Source organism: Vombatus ursinus, unplaced genomic scaffold (genome assembly GCF_900497805.2).
Source record: "Vombatus ursinus unplaced genomic scaffold, bare-nosed wombat genome assembly UNPS02015255.1, whole genome shotgun sequence".
In the NCBI taxonomy this organism is placed as follows: Eukaryota; Metazoa; Chordata; class Mammalia; order Diprotodontia; family Vombatidae; genus Vombatus; species Vombatus ursinus.
In genome coordinates this window covers 35172329-35198904 of record NW_020955033.1, presented here as the reverse complement: position 1 = coordinate 35198904, position 26576 = coordinate 35172329, and the positions used below count along the sequence as shown (strand labels likewise).

The following is a 26576-nucleotide window of genomic DNA, read 5'->3' as shown; positions in this document are numbered from 1 at the left end:
CCTCTGTGTCCTGTAATGCTTGAAGCACAACCAAATTTAACTGCTGTGTCATTAAGTGATAGAAGGTAATAATTCTTCAGGAAAAAATGATCATGGCCAGAAATAAAACCAAAAGCAAAAACTTAGTTCTTTACACAAGTCTTCTCACTTGATCCAAGAAAATTTTTAAAAATCTCTTTATTCACGATACAAAACCACATGTAACATAACCACAATCTCATTTGTATACTTACTTGGTCACCAACTAGTATCAAGGACATACTGTGCTCCAGAAACAAAGAATGGTGACAATGAAAAGCCATCTCTTGAAATAAATTTCTTAACATGAAACACCTATAAAAATCAATGCTCAAATGAGGGATATATATGGAAAGGTAACCGGGAGTAGAGGACATAAATCTGAACCTGGATTCAGGATTCAAGTCCTATCTACAACATTTCATGTAAGCACTTTTAGCAAATCACTTAAAATTAACTAGGCCTCTCTTTTCTCATCTGTAAAATGGAGACAGTAAAACCAATAGTACCTTTCTCACAGGGTTGTTCTGTGACTCAATAAGATGGCCTATGAAAAGCTGTTCATACATTTGAATGTACTCTGTAAATGTGTATTATTAATGTCTTATGAGTATATTATATGCAGACATACATCTACAATACAGAAACATAAAGGGACTTCGTTAGTTTTCCTCCAACTTCTTGGCTTCTGTCAAGTTTTTTAGCTAAAATTCCACCTTCCACATGAAGGGTTTCCCCAACCCTCTGTTGATTATTTGCAGTTCATCCTGTTTAAAGATTATTTGTACATAGCTGTTTTCATGTTGTTTCCTGCATTAGACTGTGAACTCCTCAAGGGCAGACTGTCTTTTGCCTTCCTCTGTATCTCCAGCACTTAGCACAGTACCTGAATATAAAAATACTTAATAAATATTTATTGATGTGCAGACACTTCTCTAGCCAAAGACAGGAGAGCTGGGGCAAAGATGACCTTAAATATCAGCTGATCCAAAAATAATTTTATAGCTGGATTTCAAATACATTATACAATTTTTACGACAGAATTTATAATGCCATTAAAAAAACTTCTTTTCTGCTACCTCATTATGGTATAGGAACTTCTAAGACTATGCCAGTAGAGTACGATCTATGGCAGATTCCATAACAGTACAGACTCGGTGACAATCTACATATACATCTTCCTTCTGTATGGAGAATAGTCTAGCTAGGTTCAGAGAGGCTTATCACCATGTTGGAAAGAGTGATGAATTTTTTTGGTCACAACCACTTCGGAAAACTATTTATGAAAAAAACAGAGTCAAAATCTATGTCACTGGAAAGAGTATTCATAAGCAAAACATTAGAGATCCTTCAGGTGTTCAAGTAGTATTTCATTGAGCATATAAGTGAGATTCATTAGAAGAAACATTTAACTAAGTGGCAAATGTGTGCCAGGCACTGTGCTATGCTTTGGGGATAGAAAGACAAAGATGAAATAGACCTGTTTTCAAAGAGCTTTTATTTTACTTGAAAAAAAAAAACATGTACACAGATTATATACATAATAACGTGGATAAAGTAAATTTAAAGTTATTGGGGGTGGGGTAAGGCACTAGCATAACAACTTGGAGGGTGGAATATGTCAGAAGCAGCTTCACAGAGGAGGTGAAAAGTGAGACCTGAATAAAGCTTGGGATTCTAAGCAATGAAAGTGAGAAAGGAGGGAATTCCAGACAGGGCAAAGGTGTGGAGATGCTGCATATGGGGAACAGTGAGTAGGCCAGTTTGGCTGGAATACAGAGTATTGCTGTGCAGGAATGCACAGCAAATACTATAAAATAGTCTCAAACCAAATTTGGAAGGATCATAAAAGACAAACACAGGAGTTTTTATCTTATTCTATTTTATCCTAGAGGTAATACATTAAGCTACATTAAAGACTCACATGCAGGTATATATATCTATAGGTGTGTGCATATATATTTGGGTGTGCATCTATCCAAACACACAAACACTTAAGATGGATGTAGGGACATTTAGATGGATACAGAAATATATAAACTGCGTAATGTATACAGGATACATAATATATAGGAAAGTCCAAAAGAATTAGTGCAGTTTAAAGCTTTAATAGCTTAAAACAGCACAAAGACTTTTGGAACAGCCTACAGGGGGATGCAGCATGACAAAATGAATAGAAAATTAGACTAAAAATGATGAAAATCTGAGTTCAACTTCCACAAAAATGTGTGTGTGTACACATCAAATCTGATTCCTAATTAACCAATTTTTATCGGTGTTGTCAACATTCCTCTAATCCAGGAGTGGGGAAACTGTGGACTGGAGGCCACTTGTGGCCTTCAAGGTCTTTGAGTGCAGCCTTTAGACTAAGTCCAAGTTTCACAGAACAAATCTTTTTATTAAGAGAATTTGTTCTGCGAAGTTTGGATTCAGTTATAGGGCTACTCGTGAGGACCTAGAGGGTCACATGTGGCCTTGAGACCACAGGTTCCCCATCCCTGCAATCCCTGAGGCTGGAAACTTTTGAATTTTCTATCCCCTTTTCTCTTCTCCATCCAAACAACTCCAAGATGTGTTTTCCCCCCAAATGGCTCTTGGATAAAGAAGAAATTATGGAATGAATAAATATTAGAAGAGTTAGGTATGATAAACCTCTGGAAAATATTGAATAGGAATAGAAAAGGGTATACCTATTTCTTAGCTATGCATGTCACCTTCACCAAAACTGACCATGTGGCAAAGAGTTGGAAACTGAGGGGATGCCCATCAATTGGGGAATGGCTGAACAAGTTGTGGCATATGAATGTAATGGAATACTATTGTGCTATAAGAAATGACGAGCAGGCAGACTTCAGAAAAACCTGGCAAGACTTATATGAACTGATGCTGAGTGAAGTGAGCAGAACCAGGAGAACACTGTACACAGCCACATTATGGGATGACTGACTTTGATAGACTTGGCTGTTCACAGCAATGCAAGAATCTAAGACATCTCCAAAAGATGGAAAGTGCTATCCACATCCAGAGAAAGAAATATGGAGTCTGCGTGCAGATGGAAACATACTATTTGCTCTCCTTTTCCTCTGTTGTTTTATTTTATTGCTTCATTCTTGTGGTTCCTCCCATTAGTTCTAATTGTTCTTCAAATCATGACCAATGGGAAAATATGCTTACTATGAATGTATACATAGAGCCTACATCAGATTGCATGCCCTTTTGGCGGGGAGGAGGAGAGGGAAAGAAAGAAAATTTAAAACTCAAAATCTTATGGAAGTGAATGTTGAAAACTAAAAATAAATTAATTATTTATTAAAAAATTGACCATGTATTGGGGCATAAAAACCTCGCAAACAAATGCAGAAAAACAGAAATATTAAATAAATCTTTTTCTGACCATAATGCAATAAAAATTACATTGAGTAAAGGATTTTTGAAGCATAGATTAAAATAAATTAGAAAGTAAATAATAATCCTATAGAATGAGTGATTCAAAGAACCAATCATAGAAATAATAATTTCATTTAAGATAATAACAAGGAAACAATAAAATAAAATTTATGGGACATAGTCAAAGCAGTACTTAGGGGAAAAAGCATATCTCTAAATGTTTACATCAATAAAGAGAAAAAGAGCAGATCAACGAATTGGGCAAGTAATTAAATACTAGAAAAAACAATTGTCTCTTGGATTCATTATTTCCAGTCACCTGAAATGACATGTCTCAATTACTGCAAAAGTCTCCAATCTTTGTCCACGATTATTAATTTCCCTTTCAAACATAGTTTACATTTAGCTGTCAGGAGGATCTTCTTTAGACCACTAGTTTCCTCATGTCACTCCTAGCTCAATAACCTACAAAGACTGTCTACAAAGTATCTCATAAAACCCGATATTCTAAATTTCAAAACTTTCCATAGTCTAGCTCTACCCCAATTTTCAAACTTTATTTTCCTGACCTTCCCAAGATGTACCCTTCATTGAAGATAACTAGATCTGTTCTCTATGCCTAGACTTTCACGTCTATTCTCCCTGTGTATCTTATCCTATTTTTCCCTACCCACAGACAGCTCACTTCCCCTTTCTCCTAGTCTGTCTAAATCTTAACAATATTTCAAAGCCCTGCTCAAGCTCTCCCTCTTTTGTGAAGCTTTTGCTAACTATTCCGGCCTACACTGAACTCACTGCATTTAAAGTCTGTATAAAATAGTTTAATATATTTTTTTATTCCGTAATGGTTTCATATGAGAATCAGTACAATATAGTGAATAGTGAAATGGATTCTGAATCTCACATTAGGTGTATGACTCTAGGTAAGCCATATAAGTTCTCAGAGTCCTATGCAAGTCTAAAATTATATAAGTTTGAGAGAAGTTACCTGGCAGTACTGCAATGTAAGGACAGTCCCTCACCAGGAGTTATTTAAAAAATGAAATAACAGGTTCAGTTTAAAAAAAAAAAAAAAAAGGATTCTTAGATATCTGTTCTCCTTCCTCCAGTAATTTTCAGCTCTCTCAGGGAAGATAAGAAGGCATAGATTCATGTCGTGTTAGAGTGTCAGGGTTTGGACTTTAGACCAAAAAAAATCAAAGAATTTTGGGGGTACATTAGGAGAGTCCATTGGTTTCAGAAGCATGGTGAAAAATAATTTTTCCCACCAAGGACAAAGGTGAATTATGGACCTCTTTCCTACTTAAATTAGGTTTCCTTTTCAAATGGCAAAATATCATTTATTAGTTAAGTTATTCAATTTTTCCAGTGACCTATAATAAGTCCTGAAAAATTTCATTGAATGTCATATCTATCTTTGGCCAAAGGAAATATAGGAAAGCAAGCACAATAAATTTAGATTCTAACTTGACCTGTGAAAACTGAAAATACAACAGTGTAAATTGAAACCTTCCAGAATCAGTTATTTCATTACTATGTTAATTTACCTCCTGCATGTTAATAGCTACTTGAAAAAAAAGAATTTCAGAATTTCATTTTACAAATAGGAAAACAGAGGAGTCAATTTAAAATTATATCTATACAGGTTTTAAATGTGCTTTGGTAGATTGATTCCCAGATATTTTATTCATTTTGTAGTTATTTTGAATGTGACTTTCCTTCTATATGAATTTTGTTATGACTGTATAAAAATGCTATTGATTTTGGGGGATTTATTTTTTAGCCCGCAACTCTACTGAAAATATCAGTCATCTCAGCTTCTTTGCTGATTCCGTAGGATTTTCTAAGTAAACCATCACGTTGAATCTTCCACATGTTGGACACATAGCATTGCAGTCTATAATAAAGACTTGTTGTTTTAGTATAAGAAAACAAGGTATTATTATTTAAAACACTAAAATTTAATCATTAATGAGTGATGATAATATAGCAACTCTAGTGCAAAAATGAAATAATGGTTTTTATATTTCCATATATATGTGTAAATGTGCATATATGTGTGTGTGTTTGCATATATGATAAGTATATATGCATCTATGTATATATATGTGTGTTTGTGACATATGAGAATATATGTGCTGGTATCATATTTTGTTATCTTCAGGTTATATCAGTAGAGCTATAATCTCACTGATGTAGTGGGTACTTTCTTCCAACAGTATACATTATAACCCAATCACTCTTAACCTGTGGAACTGTAACTTGCCAGAAGTCTCCCATAAATCCTTCATCCAATAGCCTAGAGATCTATCTCTAGGGCTCTTAAAAGTACATGATATAGCCACATAGTACACAGGCCACACTATTTCTTTTTTTCTTATGCTTGTTACAAAACCAGTTTGCCTCCTTTTCCAGTAATATATCTTGTTGAGGACATATTTTACATCACTTCTTGCCCACAATTTGTTGCTACTAAACATGCTACAGTCTAGTTATGTCCAATATATACGTCTCTCCATTGCCTGTTGAGTACCTCACGATTTTGATGGTTCGGAGATTGTAGTATGCTGTTATTCACAGCCATGTAACTGTGTAGGAAGAATTCTGGCACATTAAGATGTGTCTTTCAGGAAGAAATGTGAGAATGGTGGGAAGGTCTGCACAATTGTCTCCATGAAACTATCCAAGTAGCACTTAACTTTATTTTTTGCATTTAATGACCTCCAAGTTCTATATCATTTATTGAGACTAAAATGTAAAATTGGCACATACAGTAGCTTTAAGTCCATGATGTACATTATAGACTTTATCGCACTTGATCTTCACAACTACCCTGTGAGGGAGGTATTATCATGTATCACCAACTTAGAGATGAGGAAACTGATATTCAGAAAGGCTAATTAAAAGACTCACCCAGGGTCACACCACTAGTACATGTTATAAGCAAGATTCAACCTTGGGTTTCTCTTGACATCAAGTCCAGGACCTCTCATTACACCATGCTTCCTCCTGTTTTAGACAGATTCTGGAAAACAGGCTATGAGTTTCTTTCTTTTTTAATGTCTAGAATTGCTGGGCAGCTAGGTGGTGAAGTAGACAGAGTGCCAGGCCTAGAGTCAGGAAGAACTGAGTTCAAATCCAACCTCAGAAACTAGTTGTGTGACCCCAGGCATGTCACTTAATCTTGTTTGTCTCAGTTTCCTCATCTGTAAAATGAGCTAGAGAAGGAAATGGCAAACCATTCCAATAGCTTTGCCAAGAAAACACCAAAAGGAGTCATGAGGAGTTGGATACAACTGAAAACAACTAAATAACAATAAGACCAAAAGAACTGTTTAATTGAGTTTTGTTTTGCTAGTTCTTCATAATTCACAGTATCACAGGATAACATATTTATAGCTGTATGGGACTTCACAGGTCAGCCAGGCAAATGCCTTCATTTTATGAATGAGGAATCTGAGGCCCAGAGAAGTTAAATGTCCAAGGACACATAGGTTACTATCCAGCAGAACTGGGATCTGAATTCTGGTCTTCTGGCTCCAAACAGCACCCATTCCACTATATCAATTTCTTTAAAAGATTTTATAAGACAGTGAAAAATGCACTGAATTTGGAATAAGAAGACTGGGGTTCAGATTGCAGCTCTGTCATTCATGATCTGTCACATAACTGACCCAGGCATAGGTCCTTACTGATAAAATGGGATGGGTAGATTAGAAAGCGTTGCTAAAAGATTTAATCCATATCACTCTTTCAAAGACTTAGTGTCACAGATGGGATTCAAGGTTTTATTACTTTATGGCTGATGCACTGACCTCTCAAGAGGAAAATATTTTATAAATCTTTGTTGTTGTTGTTGTTCAGTCATATCAGTTGTTTTCGATTCTTTATCATCCCATTTGGAGTTTTCTTGATAAAGATACTGGAGTGGTTTGCCATTTCCTTCTCCAGCTCATTTTACAGATGAGGAAACTGAGGCAATCAGGTTTAAGTGATGTATGTACCCAGGGTCACACAGTAAGTGTCTAAGGCCATATTTGAACTCAGGTCTTCTTGATTCCAGGCCCAGCACCCTATCTACTGTGCTACCTTAACACAATCTTAACACATCCTAGAAAGGTGAGTTAATAATATTACAGATAGTTAGCACATTGCCTGGCCCACAGAAGGTGATTAATAAATGCTAATTGACTGATTGAAATTATGAGGAACAATAACTACAGAACTTATATGGCTATATGTTACTATAATTGCAGAGAAGTAGTATGATACAGTAGACGGACAGCTGTCTTCAGAATCAGAAGACTAGGTCTTTGATAATTTCTGATCATGTGACCCTAAGCAAACATACCCTTAGTGATTTAGAGAACAAACCTTCAAGGTGCAGAAGACAGGCCTGCATTGGTAAAGACAGTTTTCTTTCTTGGAAGTTCCCTAAACCAGAGGTCTCAAATACATGGAAAAAAACACTCTCCACCAAGGTTGAATCAAGTCAAAATGTAAAATACTTAACAAAACAAACAAAAATACAATGCAAACTAGATAATGTTAATAGATGGTTTTCAAGTCAGTATGTGGCCAGCAGAGATCTTTATAAATAATTTAATGGCCCCCATTTGTATATGAATTTGACACCACTGGCCTAGACCAATGAAATCACAGATCTAGTCCCTATTTCCCCACTACAGACCCTTTGCATTATAAATATACTGAAACACACATGGGCATGCAGTATGAGCATATATTTTATTAAAGCCTCGATTTTTTGTTAATTCTATTTCACCTCTCATTTTTAAAGCAACATATTTTTAAAAGAAAGAAATTTTTTAAAAAAAAGCTTCACTGAAAAACGTAATTTTAAAGTACTCACGATCTTCATCTGTCTGTACGATAAGCTCTTGGCTTTCTTTTCGTCCCTCTGGATTCATAAGGATGAGTTTCACACTGACGTTGGTATAGGGTGACAGGTTAGTGATTGTATGCTGCGGGTGTGAATTCTCAGTGTCCCAGCTTACTTCTTCTCGGACTTGCTCTTGTCCTCCCACTTGGTAACAGTAATGGACAGTGAGGTTATAACTATGGCAGCGAGTGACATTGTAGCCAAACGGTTCCCAACGGATTGTGATTTGCCGGGATTTGATCTCTACTACTTCAAGTTTTCTAGGTCCACGCATGGGATCTGCACAAAAAGAATTATAGAAGACTGCATCAGAAGAGTTTGGGTTTTTTGGTCTCATTATGTACTTAATAGTGTGTCATTCACCAGATAATGTAGCAGTGGTCCAATGAAGATAACTCTATATTAGCTCAGGAGTTGACTACATTCAATCGACAAACATATGTGTGTGTGTGTGTGTGTATAAAATTAAGGAAAAGATACTTTGTGAAAGACACTGTGATATGCACAGAATATAAAAAGATGAAACAAACAAGATAGTCCTTGCATCCAAAAAGCATATAATCGAAGAGGATAAAATACATACAAATAATTATAACATAAATTGATATATAAGTATATAGGAGAGGTCCAAAAAAAAAAAAAAGCAATGCATTCTTGGTTATCATACAATCCAGATTTTCCATAATGTTCCCTATTTCAGTAAAAGAAAATGTACTTTTAAGGAGGCCTAAAAAAAGGTAACATTTTGAAAGGCCATGTTTAGTTTGGGGTCCAAAAAATACAAGGCACAAGAGATTCAAGGATGGAGAAGTAATTTCTACCTCAGGGGAACTGTATGATAAGAAATCTGATTCAAGTTAAATTCCCCCAAAAGACTATGAATCTCCATGGAATCTTCAAGATTTTGGAATTATTTTATATATCTAAACTACTACTATTAGGAAATATATTACACATCAGATATTTAGGAATAATACTGGGGCCTTTTTTGTGATTAGAAACTTTTATAAGATTAAAGAGAATGTCTAATTTTATCTACTGCTTCACTAGCTGAATATTTAGAAAAGTTCTAATGAGCTACAGATCCCTCATAAACAATTTAATATGCATCCCCCCTCCCTTTTGCTTATTAATCAATATATCTTTACCAAGACTGTTCTAAACATTCTCCGGGGGTTTCCATCATTTTTGCTTTCTAATAAAGTGACTAAATGCTTTGGATATTGGTTTAAACAAGTCATGTACTAACAGATTCAACAGAAAACAGCCTTTCACTGCATAAACAAACATGCCTTGTTTTACTTTTGTCTAGGTAAAAAGGAAACACACAAAAACAAACTTCAAGGCAGCTCCAGAAATTAAAAAATAGAAATAAAATAGAAAACAGAAAAATAGAAATTAAAAAAAAAACCCTCTCAGTAATCTTTGCTGAATTTCCCACCCCACCACTTCTCCCACATCTTTCCTCAGCTCTCCCAATTCTGGTTACTACACCAGGGCTTTTTTAATGTAGAAATTCCTCCTAGTGAATATTTTAGGAATTTTAAATTCAAAAGCAGAAATTAGTAAAAGTATACAGGCTTTGTTGAATCTAAACAGTATGATAACTTTTTTCTTCTGGGCTGAGAGTCAAGCTAGCTTTTATTCTTAATAGTTTAGATATTAAAATCTAAAAACAAAACAAAACAAAAAACCTCACAAGAATTTCTATAAATAGAGAAGATAAATCATCTTACTAAGGTCAAAATGAGGCTGTGCCTTGAGGTCAGCCTTCGGACCTCTAACTAAGTTGTTATCAACCAAGAGGGATGGAAGCCACTTTGGGCTTTCTGATTTATAAACATCCTCTCATTAGCTATTACCACTTAATTCTAACCTGTTTAAAGAGGATGATGGCAAAAGGCAATACAATCTTCCTCAGCTGGAAACTGCCCTCTACAATTCCCACCATTTATATCTCCCCTACGACCAAAGGAGAAAACTATAAGAAAGGAAGATGGCTAATAAACCACAGAACAGTGCCCCTAAAATAAACGGGAAGCCAGCATTCTCTTTCCACAGTGGAGAGATAAATACCACTCATCAGCACATGGCATTTATATTTTAAGCCCAATAACTCAGTGAAAATCTGACATGCCTTTTAATGCCTCCTCAAACAAAGTGCCTAAAGGTTAAAAGAGTTTTCCCCCCTGCCATTCCATATAATTGAGTTCTGATCTAGCAATGAATTTATGACAATTGCATCTTAAGTCAGTATTTTACACTACCTTTATCTTCATTGTTTCTAATGGCTCTATTCCTATCTGTCTTAAGTGTGAATCAGGCATTCCACAGTGACATTTGCTCTTGAAAGTGATATTGATGATCTCCATAGACCCTGAAGGGCACTGGTGTGAGAATAGATCACATTTTAAGAACTAACTGACAACTTCATAACCAAATATGTGTAATTTCGGTATGCTAATTGCTTTTCAGACTGCATTTCCAGATTGGAAGACAAATACATCAAAACAGGCTTGGTATGCCATTACTACCATTTTATATACAACATATAAATCTCTTGGGGTGAGATAATAGGGTAATAAATTACATTGCTATGACTAACAAACTGTTACTAATTATATAATATTTGCTACCCTCCCTTTCCTCTGCTTCTTTCTCCTCTCCACCCCGCCCCCCAACCCCTCTTTCCTGTTATTTGTTAAGATGCAAATGGAAATTAGGGGGCTGATTGCTAAGACAGGCTTTGCCACACTCACACCCTTGGGATACTCTGACATTTTCTCCCTTCCTTACTGTGGCTATTATGATAAGCCCCATTGGCATGAATCATGAGGCCAGCCGGGACAATCCGGGCCCACTGACTCATGATAAGAAAGTAGGATAGCTTCCCGAAGGAGTGCCATGCCTGTCATGCCTGAAGCTTAGACAGGTACTTCTTACCAGTCCCCCGCTGGTGCCTGCAGCATCTTTCATTCTGCTCTCTTTCTGCCAGCTTGAGCTGGGTATCAAGCAGTGAAGGTTGACAGTGGCAGCTCTGACCTGAGGGACCAGCAAGCCTTGTTTCTAGCCTCTGGCACTTTAGCATCCCATTTAATCAGCGATCCTGGTTTCTTCTACATTCAGTTCTGTTTTTCCATGAATAAGGGCAGAAACTGACTGGTAGGATCAATTTCCATTGCAGGTTCAATTCACAGCTCATTTCTCTGAAACTTCACACTTTACCTCCTATTACAACTACAATACTTTTTCAGAAACTCAATTTCAGAACCTGTGAGAGACATTTGGTTGTAATTTTTTGGATTCTGTCATTGATAATCAAAAAACATAGATTACAACTAAGGTTCCTGATATCGGGTTTCTCTTTTGTCCCTCTTCATGGACGAGAAAGGTCTATTAAAATAAATGAAACAAAAACTAGAAATAGTATGAGCTATACCCTTTGCTACCATCAACCAATATAGCTGAAGTCGTTGGTCTTAGAGTCAAGAGACTTCAGTGCAAATTCAGACATTTGCTACAGCTGGGTGGCATTAATAGAGCACTGACTCTGGAGAAAGGAAGACCTGGGTTCAAATCCAATGTCAGGCACTTGAGATCAGGCATTTGTGTGATCCTGGGAAAATTGCATAACCTCTGTCTTCATCAGTTTTCTCATTTATAAAACAAGGACAATACCTACCTCCAATGTTGTTGTTACAGTCAAATAAGATACTATTTGTAAAGTGCTTTGCAAGCCTTAAAGCCACCATATAAATGGTGGCTATTATTGCTAACTATATATTACAATATATAAGTATATAATATACAGCTATCTATGTAAATATATATATAAATATAAATACATAACATAACATATATATATGTATGCATTACTTATATGGTAGTTAGCTAGGTGGCACAGTGGATAAAGAGCTGGGCCTAGAGTCAGGAAGACCTGAATTCAAATCAGGCCTCAGATGCTTCCTAATGGTGTGACCCTGGACGAGTCACTTAACTCTGTTTGCCTCAGTTTCCTCATCTGTAAAATGAGATGGAGAAGGAAAGAGCAAACCACTTCAGTATCTTTGCCAAGCAAACCCCACATGCACAGCTGAAATGAGTAAAGAACAAAAATTATTTATATGTTTATAGGCAAGTCACCTGACTTCTCTAAGTTTTAGTTTTCTCAACTATAAAATGTGTCTGAGGGCTATTGTAAGGAAAATGCTTTGTGTTTGTGAATGTGTTATATAAATATGAGCTGTTTAGTTGTTATTTCAACATTTCTTACATAAATCATTTATTTATGAGAGCATCAGAAGCAAAAAAATAAAAATGTAACAGCTGCCTACATGTTGGGGAAATAACTACAATGCTTATTATTGGTTAACAGTTTTCTTCTTATCAGTGAGTCAGTAAACCACTGAATACCTGTAGCTGGTAAAAATCCAGAACTCAAAGTAGCCTTTGAATATGAAACCATCCTTCTACTCATTTTGACCTATAAAATGTTTTTAAATGCTGCCACATTCACCTCAGAGACAATGCTTTTACTTCCAATTAAATCTGAGAATGCTTAGGTTTATTTACCTTTAAATAAAAATGTCCTCCAGGTATTTATTAATTTGCAAACTTATTGAATACAGTGTAGTAGTCTGTAATGAAGCAACTGCAATATTCTAAGAATACCGGCCCTAAAAACAATTTCCTCAGTGAAAATAACAATAGTTTCAATGAATTTTATGGGAAATAAACAAAAAAAAAGGAATGGAAAGTAATTAATTTTTATGAAACCATTGTACACACTGGTTTTAAGTAATTAGTTTCTTTTTTCCTACAAAACAAATGATATCTAAGAAAAGGTACAACATATCTATTTTTATCTTTTGTTTTTATCAGTTTTTTAGATAAGATAAAAAAAAGTGATCTGAAAACTAAGGGAGCAATATGAAGCCTACTTCACCAAATATTAATGGTTACCTATGTTAAATAAAACCTATTACCTTCCATGATTTAGGATGTGACCGTGCTCCACAAGACTGACATGATGCTTAAAACCAATACAGAATGACTGGAGGTCATTATCATATTTAGCATCATCATTGTCATATGTATCAATCACCAACTATGTGCAAGGGAATGTTTTATGTATTGAATATTTGTCATGATGACTGTTACTAGCAGAAAGCACAAATTACAAGGCAGAAATGAGAGAGGAAGAATAATTTCTCTGAGGATTGAGAGTGAGAGTCAACATTTATCACATATCTGAAATTCTTGTTCAAAGTGGGTCAAGACTCTTAGAGGTAATTCACTATATCCTACAGCTGAGCAGTAAGCTGATGATTCTATGAAACGTATTAATGGTCTTGAACTTGGTTATCATGAAAGGCTGGAATTCCAGCTCACAGCTGATGGACAACCTCAGGTAAGAGGTCCAGAGCTCAGTTCTAGGAAAAAATTACTGCCTATTAACTCAGAAAACTCATTAAATATTTATGAAGTGCTGTTGCAGGTATAGCATCCTGTGAGGAACTGAAAAGCTTATAATCTAGAAGGGCAACTAGAAAATCTGAGGCACCTTCCAGATCCAACATGCTATGCTTCTGTGATACTGTGGTAGCACATAAACAAAAATAAATAAGACATCACACACAGACACACAAACATGCACAGAGACAGAGTGAGAGAGAAGACAAAAAAACTATAAAAAGATAAAAGAGTTCTGAGGAAATCATGGAAGGTTTCATGGAGGTAGTGAGAGCTGATCTTGAAGGTTGTTTAGAATTTCAACAGACAGAAACACAGGATAGAGAATATTAACAGACATTTAGGAAAACACGGATAAAGAAAAGTTATGAGAATGGAGATGTGCTGTCTCTTTGACCTTACCGGATGGATGTGCTCAGGACCTGTGCCCTGAAGCCACACTTGTGACTGGGTCACATGATATTACTGATTTAAAGTGCATATGTAAGTGCATGTGTAAGTAAAATGTGACCAATGAATCAGGAAAAGTAATTTGGCAATGACAGGTAGACATGGCCATGGATAAGAAGAAAAACAATTCTTCTGTCCATTAAAAGACAGCTAAAATTGTCCAGGTGGATGATTGAAGGACTTAAATTTTTTTCCCAATTAATTTTTTTTGCATATTGAATGCTTCTGTTGGTTGATGATTAAATTTCTGATAAAAAAAATACAGGTTACCCTACATAATATAATGAAGCTCTAAAACAGCCAGGTAACATTAGGAACAGAGAGGACAGAATGTCATGGGAAGTATTCAAGTCTAACGATTGAGAGAGATGGATAGATAGATAAATAGATAGATAAATAGATAGATAGATACAGGTGATATAGATATTGTTGTTTATCCTTCATTTTCAAAGAGGAGCAATGACATCCCAGAATGATATCTTGATTTGTGTATGAAATGGATTTAAGTGAGGCAGGGTTATCTGAGTGCAATGCCAAGACAGAGGTCAGAATGACTGGTAACAGACTAGAATGCAATGGATGATCTTAGCATCTTTGTTGTCTGAGCAAGCCCTAAATGCTCCACAAATCGTTCTCATCTGCCCATTCTACCAAAGGGAAGTCTTCACATGCTTGAGGTAGACATCCCCCTACCTCACCGATGGGGTCTGAGGTCTGTTGGTTGCCCTCAACCCGATTTAGCTCATCTGTCAAGACAGGTTTACCAGGGCATGGCTGCTGTTCATGCTACAGCTTCCTGGAGCAACAGATGAGGGTTGTGTGACAAGTGGACACCAAAGGTGGACAAGCAGCCTTGGAAAGGGCTCAAAAAAGCCCCCAGACCAGAGATGCTAGTCCTCCTGGAGTACCCCATACACCCTTGATATAGATACAGGTACAGATGATGTAGACATTGATATAAACGATATAGATATAGATCTATAGGGAGAGAAGATGTATTTCTATTATTTTTTATAGAGAGGAGGGGGTCACACATATATGAAATGCTGCATGTTATATGAACTGTCCAATGAGGCCATTGTATTTTTGGTTTTACTTAACTGCTTTACTTTGTTTAAGAGACCTCTCATGAAGTGGGAGTAATCTTCCCCTGTCTACTAAGGATCTCTGAATGTCTCACAAAATATTAACTCCCCAAAATCAAATTCATTATTCCAGTGTTTAGCATAGGGTCTGGCACACAGTAAGAGCTTAATAAATGCTCTATTTATCTATTTTCTTCTTCCTCATCATCATATTTGCCCTAAAACTTGTTCTTCACTTGAGTTCCTTATTTGTTTTGTTGGTAATAATACCATTCTCCTAGCATTACTCTCAAAATCTCACATATATTTATTCCTCATCCATTTCTCTGTCTCTGTGTGTCTCTGTCTCTGTGTCTCTCTCTTTGTCTCTTTCTCTCTGTCTCTATCTCTCTCCCTCCTGGGGAGGAGTTGTTTCTTTATCCTTCAAAAGTACATCACACTTTCTGGAAACTGCCAAAAGTAATTTAAAGCCAGGTGTGAGGAACAACGTGAATGATTAACCTGGATGATTCAGGATAGAATAAAAACAAAACAAAACAAGATACCTCTATAAAATAATCAGACTAATTTTATTTTGTGGCTCATAAACTATCATATTCTTAATAGGTTTGGGAGTCATTAGTCTAGAAAAGTAATTAGATGGCAATATGGATGACTTCACTAATGGTGAGAGTGTATAGTCAATCAACAAACATTTACTAAGTACATATTATGTGTCAAGGTCTGTGCTGGGCAATGGAGATAAATACAAACAATGAAACAGTCCCTGGTCTTAAGAATCTTACATTCTAAAAGAGATTGTTGTTCTTTACCCTATATTCTAGAAGAGGACCATGACATCAGGAAGGTGATGCCATGACTAGCAACTGAATTGAATTTAAGGGAAGGGGCTGTGCAAAGTCACCAGTCTCACTTTCTCCTCCAGAGCCATCTGGGTCCAGTAACAAGATATAGATCAGGATGACTGGAGATGGTCCTGTATGCAGGAGACCGTGGCCTTTTTCAGCTCTTTCCCAGATCTCAGTTTGTCTGAGGCAACACCCATTCAGTGATTAAGGCTAGGTAAGAAATGAGGCAAAGAATGGCTTCTTTTATGAAGTTAAAAAAAAATAATAAATCTGGGAGGGGAATGCCCTCAGGGTTTCTGGCCCTAAAAAGACATAAGAGGAAAAGAGAGTGAGGGGTTAAGTACTGAGGAATATGAGAAATTATATCTGACTTGTTAAATTAATTTAGTTTTGCTTTTTCCGGGCCCCATTAGCTGACACATTACACAGCACAGTGTATCTGTGTGTGTATATACAACAGCAAAACAATTTCAAGCACTGAAAATATAATTAAGTCATTAAGTCCAAGAAGGGCTTAGATAAATCCATAGACAAAAAAAATCCATACTGAGATTATTAAGGAGAAATCAGTAATGCACTAAGTACATTTATAATCTCAAATCTATGTCATGAAAAGTAATATGGTGTTTATTTTGGTTTCTTCATTTCCCTCTGAAGACTAAACATTCTAAACACACAGTTGTGGGGCTGTTCAGTCTATCTTGAAAATAATTCTCCTTGTGAGACTCAGTAAGAGGGTACAGGCCACGGAAATGACAATCTTTCAATTTGGAAATTCTGGGGCACTGCGAGAATGTCAAGCTTGGCTCCTACCTGGTTCTTACTCATTTGCTCTGACACTTGGGGCAATTTCCCCTTCTTTTTTGCCTTCTATCACTTAGAGTCTCACAGTCATATCCCAGGAAGGGTTCTAACACTCACCATTCATTCAGTTCAGACACATCAGCAACGAAAAAAGCCTTTGGCAATGAATGTGTTAAAAAGTTACCAGATGTCCCTGTCTGTGGCAGAAAGAAGGTTTGATTTTTTTTTTAAAGCATGACAGCATCACGTCATGAGTTTGTATGCATTGCATCTGTCTTTTTAAAGATGGACTCAAAACTTCTGAATCATTTCTTATCCCTTTTCCTACCTAGCCCTTCATATCTATTCAGTCGTTAAGTCCTGTCAGATTCTATCTCTGTAGTGCCCTGTAGGGGCACAGTAGATGGAGAGGCAAGGCTGGGAGTCAAGAAGGCCTGGGTTCAACTCTGGCCTCTGACACTTACTAACTGTCTGACCCTGGGCAAGTCACTTAACCTCTATTTGCCCCACTTTCCTTATCTGTAAAATGGTGATAAGAATAGCACTATAATACTCCCTAGGGTTGTTGTGAGGATCAAATGAGAAAATTATTGTAAAATGCTTAGCACAGTGCCTGGCACATAGTAAGTGCTATAGAAATGTTACCTATTACTACTCCTAGTACTTCTACTACTCCAGATTCTCTCTTTCAGACCTCATCTACTACCATCTAGAGTTTATTGCAATAGCCTGCTCATTAGCTTCCTGCCTTCAAACCATCCCAGACATTAGTTTCCAATGAATATTCTTCTAGTACAGCTACGCTTATGCTATTTTTCTTAATCAAAAATCTGCCATGATGCTCCACCTCCTACAACATAAAATTCAAATTCTTTAGCTTGATGTTCCAGATCCTCCTGCAACAAAATCTCATTATCTCCCTAACAGATGTCTCCATTTTACTCAAATTGGGTTATTCCCTGGCTCCTGAATATACCCCATGCTTTCCCAACTCTATTTTTGTGTCCATGCTCTTCGTTATACCACTAATTTCATATTTCCTTGTTTCCACCTTTAAAAAAAATCTTTCCTTAAATGCTCAGCTCTAATGCTAACTCCTTCATAAAACCTAAACTGACTCTTCCAGCTATAGGTAAGTTATCCCTCTTCCAAATCTCCAGACTACTTTATTTGTACCTTTCTAATGGCCTAATATTCCACTACATTTTTCTAATTATTTATATCCCCCTACCTCCTTAAACACACACACACACACACACACACACACACACACACACACACACACATCCTCAGTGGGTTTTAAAGGATCTTGCAGAGAATATGAAATTCTTTGTATGCCCTGTAGTGCCGAGTACAGTGTTTTGTACAACAAGGTAGGTGGAAAAATGTGAATGAGAAAGCATGAAAGCAGGAACTGCCCTTTTTCTATATATTGTTTAGAACACTGAAAAGTCCGATTGTCTTGAAAGGATGCATGTTATAAAGTGGACAAGAGTGCTGAAATAGGAGTTATAGAATTTGAATTCCAATCTGAGTTATCACTTACTACCTGAGTCACTGGAGTAAGACCCTTAGCCCCCCTGGGTCTCAATTTTCTAATCTCTAAATTAAGGAGGTTTGGCTAGACAGCCTTCAGGGTACCTTCCAGTTTTAAATCTATAATGCTGTAAAAGATCATTCAAATAGCAATCATATTAAGACTTATAGTAGGTGAGGTCCTGCCAAGTGAATAAGATACACTCTTGTGGGGAAAATGATGTCACTAAAGTTATACAAATTCTTTCAGACAACAGGAACATCATTTAGAAATTCTACAGATCTCAGTTTGCGTCACTTCCATCTCAGGAAGCCATGTACCCGTCAGTGATACTATGATGAAAAGAAGCTCACATCTATTCAGTCATTAAGTCCTGCAGTAAGGTGGCACAGTGCACACCATTCTGCCCATCTGCCTTCCTCACAGATACAGCAAGTAGTGACCTATCCCTGAATAAGGCTAACTTATGTAGCCATCTGACTTTCAGTTACACTGCGGCCTTTTCTGAGATTTCTTTTTTTGGGAGGAGGAGAACTGGAAAAATATATATTTTTTTTGCTTTATACTGTCTCAGAAGAAACCACGTAGAGGGGAAAATGGTATTTCAGTTCCTTTTAAACACCAGCATATTTTACCTTTTTTTGCCGAGTTCCTTGGATGACATTTTCAAACTGTAAAGTTCATCACAGCGGAAGGAAGTCCATTTTTGCTGAAGCACAATTAGAACCCTGAATTGTTTCAATGCATTGGAATGAGCAAACTGCAGTTTATCCTTTGGGTGAACTTTACAGAGAAACTGCTGTCTTGAATGACTTGGTAGTCATTCGGGTTGCTTGGTATTTATATCAGAAAATATAAATGAGAAGGATGTAAAGTCATTTTCAGAGAGTTTTTCAAGACAGTCAAAAATTGGTTTGGAATAGGTTTTGACCTTTTTCACCATCATAAAGCTCTGATACACACACAGCTTAGATGCTTGGAACCAATACATTACTCAAAGTGAAAAGACCTCTAATTATTCTCTGCCCTGCAGCTAAAGTATCATTGTATTAGTGATTAGTATACTGGGGGGGAGGGGGAAGCAAATTAACTTTTAAAAAAAGTTTCATCTACTATACTAAGAACATGAATATCATTTGGAAGCCTTTTTTTTTTAACCTGTTCAAACTCTCTTCCTTTAGTATTTGCAATCTTTTCATGATTACAGAGGTTTCTGTTTGAAGTTGTTTATGAATCTGGGCAAATGGTTGCACAAAAGACCACACTTCCCTGTGCTGGAATGATTGCTATACTGTAATTATTCTAGTGTGTTTTCATCAACAACTCGTTTAAAAAAAAAGCTTTCTTCAATTTAAAATAGCATATGATTGATAAGCACTTATTTAAAAACCCAGTTTTTCCATCCTTCTAATCTTTTCTAGGGAAGCCTGTGAATTAAGGAGTAGAAAATGCACTTCCCAGCAAGCCTGCCTGCTGTTAGCAACCTCCAGAAGCATATTAATAGTAAAGCAGGAGGAAGTGTTCATTTGAGAGAGTTTATTAATACCTTTTATTTTAAAGGACATGAGAAAATGAGATGAATGTTCCAACCAGTAAATTTCTTGGGTCTCCATGAAATAACCAATGGAATACAAGACCAAAACTTGCTCTTTTGCAGAGACAGTCTCCCTCTCTCCACCTGGCATCAACACCCTGAATTTCTGTCATCTGAGCATCCTACACTAACTCAGCTCCACTATAAAATGCCATTATTATCATGGAAGCCATTTTGCATGGGATAAACATTCTTTTCCCACTTTTCTGACCCCACAAATCAAGTTGACACCTGCTCCATTACCACGGAATATGAATGTGGAATAGATTTTATCATTTGGGCTTTTGTTTCTTCCCTTTTTTTATTACATTGACTGAATATTAAATATGATGGGGGCATAATATCCTACCTAGACTGCTGACCAGCACCATCCTATGCCAACCAACCCTGCTTTACTTCTCCAGTCACTTTGCCTTCTTCATAAATATCCGTAAAAAACATGCTGCAGATGTAATCAATGATAAAAGTTATATGTATTCCAGATACAATGTAGACAATGCTGCTGTTCTTTTCCTTATTTTGTTTTTGACAATTTATCTCAATTTATACCTTTCTTTCTTGACATTGGAGAAATAGACTAGTTCAAAATTGGGATTCTCATGACAACCCACTATTTATTCATTGGGATTTTGAAGAATGAATCTCAGTAGATGGACATCTTTCCTGGTTGTCATCCTGCTTCTCTGACTTAATGAATTAGCTTTTGATCTTTGAAGAGAAGATTCCCATGTGTATTAATGAGAAGAGATCTGTAAACTTTAGAGGTTCCTGAGCTCCTTTAAGGGCTAGGTTAAGGATTGAGTGTCTGGTGTTCAGGTTAAGTTAAAGCACCTCTCTCTGACACAGACCAGGATAGAATAAACTCAACATGAAAGGGCAGAGGTATTATTCTCATAGTGGTTTTGAGGTAAGTGAGAATATTGTCAAACCTGTTTAAAGCTGCCATCATAGAAAGCACAACTAGGTCATAGTTTCTTTTTCCATGTCTAAGCCATCCTCTCTTTTGAAAATTCAATTTGTGAGTCTTCCTTCTTTCCCTTCCTTTCTTCTCTCTCTTTCTCTTCCTTCCTTCTTTCCTTTCTTCTCTTTCTTTTTTTCTTTTTCTTTCCCTTCCTTCCTTTCCTTTCTTTCTTTCCTTTTTTTTCTTGCATTTCTTCTCCCAACTATAAAAGGCTGCTGTGAAACACTCAGGATACTGCCTTTTTAACCTGCTACATTTGGAGATGTATCTGGTCTTGCGACAACCCTATTCTATCAGGAGTCTGACTTTGATTTAGAAAGAAAACAAAAAAAAAGTTTTTAAGCAACTAGAGAGATTTTCACTGTGAACCAAAGCCAACTTGCATTCATATTCTTATATTTAAGTCTAAATTTAATAGTACACATTGTAAAGAATGCTTCATTTATATTCCAATGTACTTTATAAAGAATGAAAGAAAATATCATCCCGTATATTTTTTCTCTTAAATTATCCCTAGAGCTTGATTACTCCTCCACAATCAAAATCACATCTTAAATATGAATGATACAAAACAAGGCTATTGCCTGAATCCGTAACAGAGGGATTTTAGCTGCTTGTTTAAAATGACATACCTAGCTATTCAGTAATCACTTTATAATAACCCCTTTCATTTTCAAATCTACTTAGCCATCAGACAACGGCAGGGAAAAGGTTGGCAGTGGTTTTACAACTGCACATTAGTTTCACATTTCATGACAAGCTAATTCTAGAGAGTACTAAAGACAGACAAGCATGTGTTCTTGCGATTTTCTTTACTTTGCATGAGAGAAACATGCATCTTATTGATAAATGAAAAATAAAGGAGTGCAGACATACATTTTTCACTTCATGCTCATGTCAGTGGCAATTGGCCCCCAGATGCACCCCAGGTGCCATGGTGAATACTTAAATCAAGAGAGACTAACAGACCCTGATGTTCATTCCTCAGCCCAAGTCAGGATGGACTCTGATAACAATTTTTGAAATGCTAGTAGTATGATTGTAAGGGCTTCAAAACACCTTCTGGATTAAAACTCTACTTAATGCAGAACTTCTGGTTTCTGGGTGGGTTGGTTGTTACTGGGGATTTGGGGAGGGGAGTGGAAAGCATTGAACTACATCAGAATTATGATGCCTGAAAAATATATTTCACATTACAGTGTAAATGAGAGAAAGAACATTCTTATTTTGACACTGGCACACAAGCCATACTCACTCAAGGGCAAAACTTTTAAAGATGCTTCTGGTTACGTCTACAGACACACTGAGTGCCCTTACAGTCTGTGAACCTACAGAGTTAAATGGCTGAAATGACAGAATTAAACATTATTGAGACTGGCTTCCAAGGCATTATTTACTCTAATTCCTTTTCCACACCTGGGAAATACATTTTTTAAAACTCTTTATGGCATAAGCTTTTAAGGTTGCCATGAAAATCACCTGGTAAAAAGGACAAACCATGATGTAAATCTGCTTGGCTTTTAGCAGCTCAGTACTTGCCAGAAAAGTAGAGGCACAGATGTTGTTTATGATGCTGTGCAAAAAAATTAATAGGAGATACTATTTCCTAGATCAGTCTAAAGAAGAAGTGAAAGGATGTTCTTGCTATCACTGCAATCTACTGCTACTGACAAACTACATTAATTCAAACTCATTATCCACAAACAATCTTAGCTCAATTGGAAATCTAAGGCAGGATTTTCATGAACCTAGGTGACAGGACTTCAGGATCATATAAATTTATTCCAAAGAAAAAACACCACCAATTAATGCTACCGGCTAAATAGCATTTTCCTCCCCAAACAGATATATCCTGATATTTGCAATCAACTCAAGTCAAAAGATGGAACAGAAAACAACTTCAGACAAATTAAGCCTCAAATTCATAGAACTGATAAATGAGCAACACTCTTCAGATCAACTGTTGAGAGAAACTTTGAACTGTTCCAATGCATTCAGGTTCCAAATGAATGGAAATGGCTTGATTTTTCCCACCAAGCAATTATGTCTTAACTATTTTATGCATCTGGCTACAAGATAAGATAAAAGAATACTAGAAAAACTTGAAAGCTTGAGATTAAGGGAAAAAAACTTACAAATGAAAATTTTTCCTTTTTATTCTCTGAAAAGGCTACTGCTTTTTTTTTTTTTCAATTTCCCTGGGGGAGAGAAGGAGTTGAAAATTCTCTACTCTTCTCAGGATTCCTTTCACTTCTCCATTTTAAATTCTCCTTGTGTCAGTGACCTTTTCACTATACACAATTTCTTACCTACCAGCCAGAGTTCAGAGAAATTGCTGAATATTTTAAATTTTAAAAGGTGATCCCTTTCCACAATCCCTGTACCTACCCATCCCATTCTTGGGCATGGGTTTGCATGAGAAAAACAGATGAGATAATGCTTATAAAGAATATGCTATTTAGCATATGCGAATAAATACATTAGCCTTCTAGCTCTATATAAATGTTTTAATACCTACTGTTATTGTTATTACTATTATTATTCTAAAACCAGAAAGATACTTTCAAATGAAGGTAGTTTGATGGATGAAAAACAGTGGGAAAAGGCTTATTACCTCTCCCCTCTAATTACTTATATTTAAAAGAATATAAAACATATCTTATATATTACTCTATAGGGTATATTAGAAACAAGAAAAAATATATACTGACCACAATAGTGTAACAAAAACAAAACTTAAATGATTTACTTCAATGATCAATCTTGGTCACAGGGGAAAGAGAAGGAAATATACTTCTCTGCTCTTAAGAGAGAGATAATAGACCCCGATTACTGAATGATGTAAATATTATCAGATGTTGCTGTCTTATAGACTTTGCTCAGTTATTTCTTTTGTAAGTGGTAAATTAAAAGGATCATTTATTAGGAATGATTCTGATGTTAAAAAAGACAAAGTGGACTTGTGTTGACCAATAGTGAAGGCCTGCCCCTGGGATCTGCCAACAGAGAGACCCTGTTTGTCAACCCAGCAACAGGGTCCCACCCCTGGAGTAAACCAGCAACAATATACCTCCACCAGGGCCAGCCACCAGAAAGACTCTGTTACAACAGATATCCAGAAGAAAGGCTCCACCCCTGGGGCAGGCCAGCAGCTAAACCCCACACCCAGGGGAGATAAACAGGGGGCCCTCCCACCCCACCCCTCCCCCAGTACAAGCCAGAAGAGAAACCTATGTCATCCAAAAAAGCAAGCAACTAAGCCCTGAAGCCCATTGAAAGCCAGCAGTAAGACCAGCATAAAAAGTTTGGGTTAGTGCAGGACCAGAGCCCAACTCTCACATAAAAACACCAAGTCACATAAAAAGGCAGAAAAATGAGCAAAAAACAAAAAAGCTTGACTATAGAAAGCTACAATAGGGACAGAGGGGATCAAGGTATAACCTTAGAAGAGGACAATAGTGTCAAAATGGCTACATGTGAGGTCTCAAAGAAAAATGTAATTTGGTCTTAGGCCCAAAATGAATTCCTGGAAAAGCTTAAAAAGTATTTAAAAAAGCAAATTGGAGAAGTAGAAGAAAATGTGATAAAAGAAATGACAGTAATGCAAGAGAATCATGAAAAAAGAGTCAATAGCATGGAAAAAGATATACAAAAATTTACCAAGGAAAAAAACTCCCTAAAATTAGAGTTGGCCAAATGGAAAAGGAAGTGGAAATGCTCACTGAAGAAAATAATTCCTTAAAAATCAGAATTGGGTAAGTGGAAGCTAATGACTTTATAAGACATAAAGATAGATAAAACAAAATCAAAAAAGTAAAAAAAAAAACAGAATTAAATGTGAAATTTCTCATTGGAAAAACAACTGACCTAGAAAAAAGAGAGATAATATAAAAAAGGAAAGATAATATAACAAATATTCGATGACCAGAAAGCCATGATCAAAAAAAAAAAAAGGCCTGGACAACATCTTTCAAGAAATTATCAAGTAGATTTAATTAAAAGAGATAAGGAAGGAAACTACATCTTGCTGAAAGGTACTACAGACAATGAAGTTATGTCAACACTAAACATATGTGCACCAAATGGTATAGCATCTAAAATTCTGAAGGAGAAGTTAAATGAGTTACAGGAGGAAATAGGTAATAAACTATACTAGTGGGGAACCTAAACTTTCCCCTCTCAGAACTAGATAAATCTAACCAAAAAAATAAACAAGAAAGAAGTTAAGAAGGTGAATAAAATCCTGGAAAAGTTAGATATGAAGAAAATTGAATGGTAATCCAAAGAAATATATCTTTTTCTTGGCAGCACATGGCACCTACACAAAAACTGATCATGTATTAGGACCTAAAAACCTTAAATGCAGAAAAGCAAAAATAGTAAATACAATCTTTTCAGATCAAAATGCAATAAAAATTTCAATAACGGACAATGAAAAGAGATATTAAAACTTAACTGGAAATTAAATAATCTAATCCTAAAAAGGTCAAAGATCAAATAATAGAAGTGTTTGACAATTTCATTAAAGAAAATGACAACAACGAGACAGCACACCAAAATTTATGGGATGTAGCCTAGAAGTATTCAGGAGAAAATTTGTATCTCTAATTACTTACATCAATAAAATACAGAAAAAGCAGATTGATTGAACTGGGCATGCAGCTAAAAAAAAAAACAAAAACAAAAACAAGAAAAAGAAAAAGAACAAATTAAAAATCTCCAATTAAACACCAAATTGGAAATCCTGATAATCAAAGGATAGATTAATAAAACTGAAAGTAAAAACAAACAAACAAACAAACCATTGAACTAATAAATAAAACTAGAAGCTGGTTTTATGGGGGGGAAAAAAACAAATAGATAAACCACTGGTTAATTTGATTTAAAAAAGGAAAACAGAAAACCAAATTACTAATATCAAATATGAAAGGAATGAATTTACCACCAAAGAAGAAGAAATTAAGATGATTGTTAGGAGTTATTTTGCCCAATTATATGCCAATAAATTTGACAATCTAAATAAAATGGATGAACATCTACAAAAATATAAATTACTCAGATTAACAGAAGAAGAAATAAAATATTTAAATAACCCAATCTTAGAAAAAGAAATTGAAAACTATCAATGAACTTTCTAAGAAAAAATCCCCAGGACCAGACAGATTCACAAGTGAATTCTACCAAAAATTTAAAGAACAATTAATCCCAATACTACATAAACTATTTGGGAAAATAGGTGAAGAAGGAGTCCTACCAAATTCCTTTTATGACACAAATATGGTGCTGATACTTAAACCAAAAAAAGCCAAAACAGAAAAAGAAAATTATAGACCAATTTCCCTAACAGATTCAAATTTACACAAAAAATTTTAATAAATACTAGCTGAAAGGCTACAGCAATATATCAAAAGGATCATACATTATGACCAGGTGAGATTATACCAGGAATGGAGGGCTGGTTCAACATTAGGAAAACTATCAGCATAATAGACCATATCAATAACAAAACCAACAGAAACC

The 26576-nt window shown here is 35.9% G+C and overlaps 1 protein-coding gene across 5 annotated transcripts in view; it reads right to left on the bottom strand.

Annotated features, from left to right (window-relative positions):
- Window positions 1–26576, bottom strand: part of LOC114031828 (receptor-type tyrosine-protein phosphatase mu) — a 958139-nt gene that overhangs the window by 445338 nt on the left and 486225 nt on the right. For all 5 annotated transcript variants that reach the window (XM_027846963.1, XM_027846964.1, XM_027846965.1 and 2 more), the window contains exon 8: window positions 8276–8584. In XM_027846963.1, the coding sequence (XP_027702764.1) occupies window positions 8276–8584 (309 nt within the window). The remainder of the gene's footprint in view (window positions 1–8275; window positions 8585–26576) is intronic.